The sequence below is a fragment of the Heloderma suspectum genome, chromosome 1 (genome assembly GCF_057233095.1).
Source record: "Heloderma suspectum isolate Gila_16-S chromosome 1, 16-S_ref, whole genome shotgun sequence".
NCBI classification, from domain to species: domain Eukaryota; kingdom Metazoa; phylum Chordata; class Lepidosauria; order Squamata; family Helodermatidae; genus Heloderma; species Heloderma suspectum.
The window spans coordinates 142,456,452-142,467,683 of NC_139458.1; the positions used below are offsets into that span (position 1 = coordinate 142,456,452).

At 51.9% G+C, this 11,232-nt stretch overlaps 1 protein-coding gene across 1 annotated transcript; it reads left to right on the forward strand.

Annotated features, from left to right (window-relative positions):
• The first annotated feature begins 524 nt into the window (after positions 1-524).
• LOC146358199 (tubulin alpha-4A chain) lies at positions 525-11,232 on the forward strand. Its single transcript, XM_084805364.1, has 4 exons — positions 525-600; positions 6,230-6,452; positions 7,389-7,537; positions 10,197-11,232. The coding sequence occupies exons 1-4, from the start codon at positions 598-600 to the stop codon at positions 11,166-11,168; spliced, it is 1,347 nt and encodes a 448-aa protein (XP_084661490.1). The 5' UTR covers positions 525-597; the 3' UTR covers positions 11,169-11,232.

Here is an 11,232-nt window from a genome sequence, read left to right on the forward strand (position 1 = left end):
TGCTATCTAGCCATCTCATCCTCTGCCGTCCCCTTCTCCTTTTGCCTTCAGGCTTTCCCAGCATCAGGGTCTTTTCCAGGGAGTTTTCTCTTCGCATTAGGTGGCCAAAATACTGGAGCTTCAGCTTCATTATCTGTCCTTCCAATGAGCAGTCAGGGTTGATTTCCTTTAGGATGGACTGATTTGACCTCCTTGCAGTCCAGGGCACTCGTAAGAGTCTTCAACCATTACCGGTTCGTAAAGCGGCTCGGTCCTCCTTTGCCGCTGGACAACCTACCTAGCAACGCCCCCCTCCGAACTCACTTCTCTTCGCCTGCTGCTGTGTGAAAAGGGTCAGCGCGATGGCGGGGGATTTACAGCCGAAGCTGGGCCAGCCGCCTCGGAAAACAAACGCGCCCCGCCCCAACAGTCTCGCCTCTCGCCAGCAACCACGAAGGGCGCGGCTACTTTGGGGGCCCGGCCCCTCTGCCGTGGAGGCCCCGCCCACTCCTTTATAATGCCACTGCGGCAGGGCGGGTTGCGCCAGGCGTAGCTGCTTCTCACAGAGGCTCCGTCGCACCGACTCTGCGTGAGACCTCAGCCCCGCCGTTCCTCACCATGGTAAGCGCGGCGCGAGCGGGGAGGGGCCTGCTAGGAGCCGGCCTGAGGCCCTTGGGCTGCTACAGGAGCAAGGCGCGGGGTCCCTTTCCGGGCAGGGGAGCGCGTCCTCCACTCCGCGCGGCAGCTGGTAGGATCCTTGGTAGGTGCCTGCAGGCGCTGGCTGCGCGCGCCGGGGTTCCCCAGAGTACCTCTGCCTTCCTCGCGTTCCAGGCGGGCTCTGAAGGTGTCGGCCGTGTGCTGCGTGACCTTGGGGTGGGGAAGGTGCCGGTGCTCGGCTCGCCTCTTCTCCCCACCCCGCCTTCCCGCTCCAGGAGCATGGTGAAGGTGTAGCCAGGCCTGCCAGCGAGGAGGGGGAGCTAGCTGGCCAAGGGGCTCCCCAAGAATTGCAATTCGGCACTGTAGGACACGGAGGATACCTGACGGGTTGCGAGGCACGTGTGGAGGGGGGGGGGAAGCAGCCGTACAGCAGGATCGGGCAGGCCTCAGCCTCTGATGGTAGCTGGCCGCCTGCCCGGAGCTGCTCCTGTGCGCGCTCAGTTTCTCGGCGGCGCCCTTGGAGCCACGTTGGTACAACGGGCAGGGACAGCTGGCCTGAGGCGCGGGCTCCGCGCTCGAACGGAGGAGGGCGGAGAGAGACATCGATAAGTTGGGGTGGGCTGCGTTGCTGCCCGCGCTCGGTGCTACGGGCGAGTGGGGAGAATATTCTAGTCACGCGTTGGGAGAAGTCGTGCTGCAGATGTATCTATTATCTCCCCCCCCCCTTACCGATCACCGCCCGCGGACTGTGGGGGTGGGAGGTTATTAATAGGCAGGTAGCAGGAAGGGAGAACTGGGCTAGGGTGCTTCGCTGCGTCCCGCCGCCCCGCTTCCAGCCAAATCCCAGGGCTGGAAATAGCTGGGCTGGCGGCCAGGCTCCGGTCCAAAGTAGGTAATCGCATCTCCCGTCTCATCTCGGGGGAATCTTCGCACTCCGGTGGAGGGAGAGGGCGGCCTATATTTAGCCTACCAGGCTGGACGAGTGAATGAGCAGGAAGCTGGAGCTCGCCGCCACCCCGATCCCACCCGAGGCGGTCTTTGTCGATCGGGGTGCTGGCGTTTCCAAGTAGCTAGACTTGTTCCCCCAGCTCCGGGAGCCAGTAGCCTGGAGGCCGGGGCGTTTTCACAAGTGACGCAACTCCTTTTTCTTTGGGCTGCGTCACTTGTGAATGTGCGTGTCGGGAGGTGTGGAAAGCGGAAGAGAGCCATTTTAAAAATCGCACGTTCGCTCTAGCTAGCCAATGTCGGGCTTGCGATTCGAATCTCGAAACGGGAAGTGCAAGAAACCGATGTAAAGCGGCGCTTAAGAGACCGTCCTCTGCCACTGGAAATCCTTGGAGAGGGATTCAGTAGAACCTGGCTCGCCCGCCCTGACAGCCCGCTTCCTGCCCCCAGAACGCTGCTTTACTACGGATAGTTCCTTCACCCGTTACGTGGCTCCATCTGCATCCGAGACTGGAACAGCCTTCCCAAACCGGGTGCTCCCCAAATGTGTTGGACTACAACTTCCAGCATCCCCCAGCCAGCTGGGAGCTGTAGTCCAACACATCTGGAGGGCACCGGGCTGGGCAAGGCTGCTGTTGTGCTTTTCCAGTTACATGTGCAGTCCCCACTTCCCTTGCTCCCAGTATCAGGAAGCTACGAGCAGAGCAATATAAAAGGGCAGCACTTGATGTTGAACCTCAGCAGCTGTGGAATGGGGAGGACATCCCACATCTGGCTAGTTGGCAGACCAAGGGAGGAGCTTAGCTCACCAGACTTTACCTGGTTGGTTGGTTGGTTTAGTTTCAAAATTACCGTGGTGGTGGAATGGCGGGGCTGAGATCTCACACAGAGTTTGCCTTTGCTATGGAGAACAACAATTCAATACATTCCTGTATTTAGGGAGAAGGTAGAGCTGACATTGGAGAGTGGGTGCGTGGCCTCCATGTGTTTTGGACTACAACTCCCATAAGCCCCAGCCAGCATGCCCCAAAGTGAGGGACTATGGGAGTTATAGTCCAAAACATGCCGATTGGGGCATGCTAGGAGTTGAGGGACTTTTTTCTGTCTAAACATGCATAGAATTGCACCTGAAGTGAATCTGATTAGGAAAAACTTCCTGACTGTTAGAACAATACAACAATGGAACCAATTATCCAGGGAGGTGGTGGGCTCTCCCACACTGGAGGCATTCAAGACAAGGCTGGACAGCCATCTGTCAGGGATGCTCTGACTTGGATTCCTGCATTGAGCAGGGGGTTGGACTCGATGGCCTTGTAGGCCCCTTCCAACCCTACTATTCTATGATTTGAACCTGGGACCTGCTAGTTCTTGGCTCAGTCTTGGCCATTATGTTCAGTCACTTTCTACTGTTTGGCTGTGCAAAATGTAGCTATTTTATGTTGTAATAGTTCTCTGGAGAATTTTAAAACTGTATCTCCTTGTGCAATTGAAAAAAAAGACCAATGTTGTTGATTATGGATACTGTTGCGAGTTAAGATTTTGAAAAAAGTATGGTGTAAAAGATGTTGCAATAGCCTTAAACAACAAACAAAATAATACACCCTTACCAGCCTCCCCTAACACGGTGTCCTTCAGATGTTTCGGTGCTGACTAGCCCCAGCCAGCATAGCCCACTACAGTGCCCAGTAGCAGCAGCCAGCTCTGGCCAGTGGTCAGGCATGATGGGAGTTGTAGTCCAAAACATCTGAAAGACACCCGATTAGGGAAGGCTGCCCTTATCTCTTGGCCTTACCAATTAACAACCAAAGTGTTGGTCAGTTGCGAACAAGGTGAATTTTGAGGTTGTTTTGCTTCTGTTGTGTTACTGGAAGATGGAACAAAGATCCTTAATATGAATAGGATCAGTTTACACATGTTTATTCAGAATTAATGTCACTGAGCTGAGTGGGCCTTACTCCTAGGTCAGTGTGCTTTACGGTACTTCATTTCTTTTAAAAGTATCCTCTGTCTTTCAATTTACACTTTAGGGGTTTGGGGGGCACTTTGGAATGAAAAATTTATTTCAAAATCTAATTTCTCTGAAATTACTTTGGTAGAGCAGAGCCTTAAGTTGTGCTGTGCTAGCTGTATGCAGTATGGGTGGTGTTGCCTCTGATGCTACCCCCTGCAGTGCACCACTTGGCTTAGCCTGTGATTGTAAAATAAATTGCAGTGCAGGTAGTCAGACACTCACTCTTGAGAGTGCAAGTGCACCTTGATTGAGTTGAGGCAGGGAGAGGCTCAGTGATGCAGGAAACGGCTCTTAACAATGACAAAATTCTGGTCATAATTTTATGGGGTGGCAGGTAACCTGTTTGGTGGCTTCCTCATTGGCTGTGACCCAGTGGTTTATTCTGCTCATCTGTGCACTTGGTCTGGGGGTTCCACTTGTACCCCTTCTAAAACAGAGCTGTGGTCTGTAGTTTAGAGACTGCTAGAGAAATGTGCATCCTTGCCTCCATTCCTCCTGTGTCTCAATGCCCACTGTGAATGAAGTGGGTCTTGGCTTTTCTCACCATAGATAGGTGAAGACCTGATCAAAGGAATACTGTGCTGGGTTCACATGCTAGATCTAATTGTTTATAGATGTGGTCTTGGGCCTAGTTCTCAGTGAAGACTAGCCTACTTTCTATCCCTCTCCCCCCTCCCATTTTCTATAGTTTTCTATTTGGAGGGTGTGCTCATGGAGGAGCAGTCTCATCATTTGAGCCCTCATCTGCAGCCTAAAGTGGTGCAGCTTGGACCATGGTATTAATAATATCATATTTATATACTACACAACTGACAGATCCCCTTGGGGTGGTTTACAATCATAAACCTGCTCAAAACAACAATACAGTAACAACCAAAACAATAAATCCACCCAGAGAACATTGGTTATTGGGTGGATTAAAATTGTAATGAATAAAATAAATCAGTACAACAATAAATATTAAAATATTAATTCACCACTTCAGTGAGAATGAGGCTTTAGTTTTAAAGCTGTAGTCAGCAATTGCAGGCAGGGCACCCCACTCCTAAGTTGGGCTCATCCAGCTCTACCAATATGGCTTGCTCTGAGCAGCTAGCTGGTTCTTTTTCTCTGGAATGGATAATGTCTCAGTGCTGGAGGCAGGAGGTGACAGCACTGATTTAAAGCCCAATGTTCTATGTGCCCATTCAGCACCTGGCTTTCACTGCTTCTGGCACTGAATCAGGCTGTCGCAGCAAGGAGCTTACTAACTGCATGGGCTGGGCTGCCCAACAGCCTGGGTGACTCTAAACAGCTACCCTCCCTGACTGAACTGTGATGACCTGACCCACTGAGCACCAGCTGGCACAAACTCACCAGCCACATGAGCTGTTTGGAAACGTTCTCTCAGGCCACTGCCAGCTTGGCCACTACATTCCACATTGCGGTCTGTCTGCGGTGGGGCTGGAGTTAGATCAGGGCAGGCACCAGTCGGTAACCCTGGAGCGGTGTTCTGGGCCCCACCTCTATTCATGGAAGTAATGATCAACTCTTCCCTGTTGTTCCTCTTTCCTCCCTCCCACCTCCATTCTACTTTGGGCTCTTAATAGCCTCGATAGACATGCTGTTGGCCTCTTCTTTCTGATCATTTGGATCCAGTTCTGTCATCACCACCACGGTCTTGGCTTCCAGGTGGGAAGTGACTGCATGTAACCTGTGTGTGGATTCAGACATCCTTGCCTTCGGACCAGGGAGAGGGAATGCGTATGTGCCCCAACATGCTTTCTGAGTCTGGATGTTGCTGGGGTGTGGAGGGGGATATCAGCCTGTGAAACTTGTAAAATAAGTTCTGTGCATCGCTCGGGGCAGAAGCGGGCTAAAGAGGCCTGAATGCACCTCTTGAAAACTGCGGAGTGTGAGAGTGAGAGGGAAATGCTGTTCGAGCATGTGCTGTGGAGTGTGAGTGGTGGAAGTGTGCAGAGTGGCAGTTCACAGTAATCCCCCTGTGGCTCTGCAGCGTAATTGATTCCTTAGCAACACTGCTACCTATTTTGCTCACTTCAGTCACTGCCACCATCAGTTTCTGAAATGGCCACTTAATGTGAATAAATTAGGGATTGACGCTCCTCAGCACAATGCATAGCTCAGGCGCATTTCTCCCGTCGCCAACACTTACTTTGGCATTGTATTTAACAAGTAATGTCAACGATTCTGCTGTCTTATCCTGTAACTGCTTGGGAGCGTAGGCAGCCTACCTGCAGCACGAGTGCCACAGTGTGTGTCTGTGCACCTGGCTATGGCATAAGCAGGCCTACCTGCCTCTCCCATGCTGCACTGATGCTGCTTTCTGGTTCGGTAGGGCTAGAGGCAAAACTATGTCAAGGCATGGGTTGGTTTGCATGTCACACTTACTAAAATGTTACTAAAATGTTACTGTGAAATACTCTAGGCACCTCACACAAACACACACCTCTACTGCCTCTGACTGGTGTATCACAAGCATATTGGCCTGAACCAATGACCCTGGTAAAACTCCTTCCACAAGTGTGCACAAAAAGTTTGCGACCTCTGGCCCGTGGTTTGGAGTCTTTGCACTCAATTGTGCTACCACTTGATCTCCTTTTGCTAAAGAAGGCTCAACATATTTTCTCTCTACAGCGTGAGTGTATCTCAGTCCATGTCGGCCAAGCTGGCGTGCAGATGGGCAATACCTGCTGGGAATTGTATTGCCTGGAGCATGGAATTCAGCCGGATGGGCAGATGCCAAGCGAGAAGACCATTGGGGGTGGGGATGACTCCTTCACCACTTTCTTCTGTGAAACTGGAGCTGGGAAGCATGTGCCCCGGGCAGTCTTTGTGGACTTGGAACCCACCGTGATTGGTGAGTGCATGCATGTGAGGGAGTGTGGGCCTCATGCCATCTCGTGGGCAGCAGTGGCTACTGCTCTCACTGGCCCTGTGGTCTGGCTTGGGTCTAGTTCAGCACCCATTTCTGCAAGAACAGAACTGGGTGGTGGTGGTTTGAACCCTTTAGTACAGGGGTGCAGAACCTCTTTCAGCTCAGGGGCCAAATTCCAATTACCTGAGAAGTTCTCAGGGGCTGCATCCCAGTGGGGGGCAGGGCCAAAATACCAGCATATTTTAGGCTAAAGCTCTTGCTGCCGGTAACCAAGCCTTAGGAGGGGCATTTCAGCCTTTTAGGATGGAGGAACAATGTGCAAAAACTGGAAAACCACCAAACAGTTGGTGGTCTGGGGGAACGAGGTGTAGCCATCTGGGAAAATCTGGAGGACCAGTTTGGGACTCTACAAGGGCTAGATTTGGCCCCTGGGCCTGAGGTTCTGTATCTCTGCTTTAGTAGCTAAGGAATTGCTGAATTCTAGGTCAGGAACTGGCAGCCCTTTGGGACAAATTTGACTCTATGAAGGATGTAGTCTAGTTCTACAGTTCACAACCCAGGGGACTGTGGTTGAGTAGCATTTGCAGCAATGGGGCTTGACAGCATGTTGAGGGACAGGGAGGAGCCTGGCTTGCCAGCTTCCACTCAATAGTTACAGTGGCACACTCCATCAGAACAACTCACTGGCATGTACACTGTTGATTTAACCTGCTAGTAAGGCAATATTGGGCGGGGAGTGAGGATTCCTGGAGTGTTCTGGATCTTGTGAGCTTTTGAGGCATTTAGGCAGCACGCAGGTACCCTTTCCTCTTGGTAGGAGCCTTGGCTGAATTCTTCAGACTGCTTGCTGTACTGAGAGTCTGAGAGCATCCACCTGATGGACAATTTATCTGGCATCCCCTCCCCAATCTTTTCCAGATGAAATTCGTACTGGCACTTACCGCCAGCTCTTTCATCCAGAGCAGCTGATCACTGGCAAGGAAGATGCTGCCAACAACTATGCTCGTGGGCACTACACCATCGGGAAGGAGATCATCGACTTGGTGTTGGACAGGATCCGGAAGCTGGTATAAATGCAGTGAGGGACCGGGGGCGGGGTACTCTTGGGAGGAGGGGAAGGACTTGCCAAGGGATGGCAAGTGGTGCTGAGCTGGAACGTGGGGGCGGGGGGCTTGCAGGCTAAGGATTTAAGGTGACTCTTTGCTCATGGAACTTCTACTGAGGGGCTGATTCAGGATTTTGCATTGCCACATTAAGCTACATGGCAGATTTCTTCAGGGGGTGGGCAACCATACCTCCTCTTCCTAAAGTACTCCCCCAACCTCCTGATAAACCATGTTGTGCTATGGAGGCCGTGCTGGAAGGTTTCAGCCAAAGAATTGGATGCTTAGTGCAAAAAATGGATGTGAATTTCAGAGCTGCCACCTCCTCCCTGCTTCTTGGCTCTCATCACCCTACTAACATTGCCAGTTCCATGATGCAGTGGTGGTAGAAGCCATAAGTGGCAGAACTTGCCTGTCAGAGTTCAGGTTCTAAACTAGAAACCCGCTGCCCCCCTTGGCTTCCTCCCTTGCCTGCCCACTTCCTTCCTGCTGATGGTGCTTAGAGACAGAAAGAGCTGTGTGCTCTGCGACTTGCCCAATTCTACTTTCTCTTTGTCTCCACCACCTGTGGTTTCTTTCAGTCCCTGACTTTTTCAAGCTTTGCTACCTTTGACTCACTGCTTTTGCTACCTTGGCTCTTTGCTAGCCTTCCTGGAACTCCCCTCTTCCACCCCCCCCCCCCGCATAGCACACAGCCCTTCCTGGCCTTAAACACTGGGCTATTTCCAAAGAACCCCCTCTTGCCTCGATGTACTGTCTCCTCTGCCTTGCTCCTCCGAGCTTCTGTCTTTTTCCCTTGGGTTCTTCTTTCTCACTCCATTGCTTGCTCATTGGTTTCCTTCCCTCGCTGGCAGCTCCTATCTGACGCTTCTGTGAATCTAGGACAGTAAGGGAGAAGCAGAGCTGGGTGAAGGGGTGGGTGTTGCAGCTAGCTGTCAAATGCTGCCTCTATGTGTCTGGGAACTAAGCACAAGTTCTCAGGAAGGATCCAGAGCTTGGTGGTAGAGCACATGCTGCACATGCATAAGGTCCCAGGTTCAGTCCCTGGTATCTCCAGTTAAAAAGCCCCCTCTCTGAGGGCCTCAGGAGCTGCTGCCAGACAGAATAGACAAGGAATGTTTACTCTTTCAGACCTGGGACCCATCTGTAGCCCAAACATAAATTTGGGAGGGCCCTCTTAATTTTTTACTATATATTTGTATGGTGGTAGTGCTGCTGTTCTGACCTGCCTTAGGTCAGGCTGTGACCCAGCAGTGCAGGAGTAGGCCACCTCGTAGTCCAAAACCTCTGGAGAGCACAGCTCCCATCACCCTCAGCCAGCATGGCCAATGGCCAGGGATTGTGGGAGTTATAGTCCCATACATCTGGAGGGCACTGGTTTGCCTACCCCTGCAGTAGTGGTTCCCAACCCACCAAAGTTTAGTGGAGGAGACCAGCCTTCCCCAACCTGGTGCTGTCCAGATGTGTTGGATTGCAATTCCCATTACCTCTGGTCGTGGCAGGGGATTATGGGAATTGTGCCATCCAGATGTGTCGCCTACCCCTGCAGTAGTGGTTCCCAACCCACCAAAGTTTAGTGGAGGAGACCAGCCTTCCCCAACCTGGTGCTGTCCAGATGTGTTGGATTGCAATTCCCATTACCTCTGGTCGTGGCAGGGGATTATGGGAATTGTGCCATCCAGATGTGTCGCCTACCCCTGCAGTAGTGGTTCCCAACCCACCAAAGTTTAGTGGAGGAGACCAGCCTTCCCCAACCTGGTGCTGTCCAGATGTGTTAGATTGCAATTCCCATTACCTCTGGTCGTGGCAGGGGATTATGGGAATTGTGCCATCCAGATGTGTTGGGCAACCAGATTAGGGAAGGCTGGAGGAGACAATACTGGGCCAGTGGTCTGATCTCCTATAAGGCTGCTTCCTGTATTCTCTCAGTTCAGTTTGCCTGCCTGCCCTCCCACCACTAGCCCTCTGGCTGAGGATGGGCTAAAGAGATTACTGCCTCTCCCCATCTGCCACATCTCAAAGGAGCAGGAGGAGTGGTTGATGAGCCTTTCAGTTTGCATGGCTACCTGAAAAAAGGAGGTTGGCCCCTTACTTCCTGGGAGGCCTGCACAAAGAAAATTGTAATTGCCTTTCCTCCTTGGTTATATGCAGGCGAAGGAAGGGAAGTGAACCTGATCTTTCACTCAACCTGAAGGGATGAGTTGGAACAGCACAGCCTCTTCTCTTCTTAGGCACTTTGCAAGAAGTAAAAGGCTCACACAGGGCCTGCAAGGAAACCCTCTTCTCATCCTCAGCCAGAGGATAGGAAAGCAGCTTGCCCTGGTCACACATATCCTTTGCCATGCTTCATTGCCACAAGTATAGTACAATATGAGATGTTGTCTCCTAACCTTGAAGAGCTACTTGCTTTTCTACATTGTGAGAGGGAAAGGATGGTCTATGGGGTGGTGGGGAGGGACTAGTCTCCTGAGGCAAGGAAGAATTGTCTCAACCAGGTGGCTAACGGCAAGTTTTACATTTGTGGGTGAAGGTTAGATACCTCTGCTGGATCAGTATAGCAAGTTGCACTATAGGTTGGGAGGAAATGATTTTTAGCAACTATTTCTTTTGGGGTTTCCAATAGGCTGACCAGTGTACGGGACTCCAAGGATTCTTGGTCTTCCACAGTTTTGGGGGAGGCACTGGCTCAGGATTCACCTCCCTTCTGATGGAACGGCTCTCTGTTGACTATGGCAAAAAGTCCAAGCTAGAATTTGCTATCTACCCAGCTCCGCAAGTCTCCACAGCTGTGGTGGAGCCCTACAACTCCATCCTCACCACACACACCACCCTTGAGCACTCAGATTGTGCTTTCATGGTGGACAATGAAGCCATCTATGACATCTGCCGCAGGAACCTGGACATCGAGCGCCCAACGTACACAAACCTGAACCGCCTTATCAGCCAGATTGTCTCCTCCATCACAGCCTCCCTGCGCTTTGATGGGGCTCTCAATGTAGACCTGACAGAGTTCCAGACCAACCTGGTGCCCTACCCTCGCATCCACTTTCCCCTGGCCACTTACGCCCCAGTCATTTCTGCAGAGAAGGCTTACCATGAGCAGCTCTCTGTGGCTGAGATCACAAATTCTTGTTTTGAGCCTGCCAACCAAATGGTGAAATGTGACCCCCGCCATGGCAAATACATGGCCTGCTGCCTTTTGTATCGGGGTGATGTGGTGCCCAAGGATGTCAATGCTGCTATTGCCGCCATAAAGACGAAGCGCAGCATCCAGTTTGTGGACTGGTGCCCCACAGGCTTCAAGGTGGGCATCAACTACCAGCCCCCCACTGCGGTTCCTGGCGGAGACCTAGCCAAGGTGCAGCGGGCAGTGTGTATGCTGAGCAACACCACAGCCATTGCTGAGGCCTGGGCCCGCCTGGATCACAAGTTTGACCTCATGTATGCCAAGCGGGCCTTTGTCCACTGGTACGTAGGGGAAGGCATGGAAGAAGGGGAGTTCTCTGAGGCACGAGAAGACATGGCTGCCCTGGAGAAGGATTATGAAGAGGTGGGCCTTGACTCATATGAAGATGAAGAGGAGGGAGAAGAGTAGCTGAAAATGCCATATTTTGTCTGGACCTTCATTTTCATTAAACTATGCTTGGTTTTAATCTGAA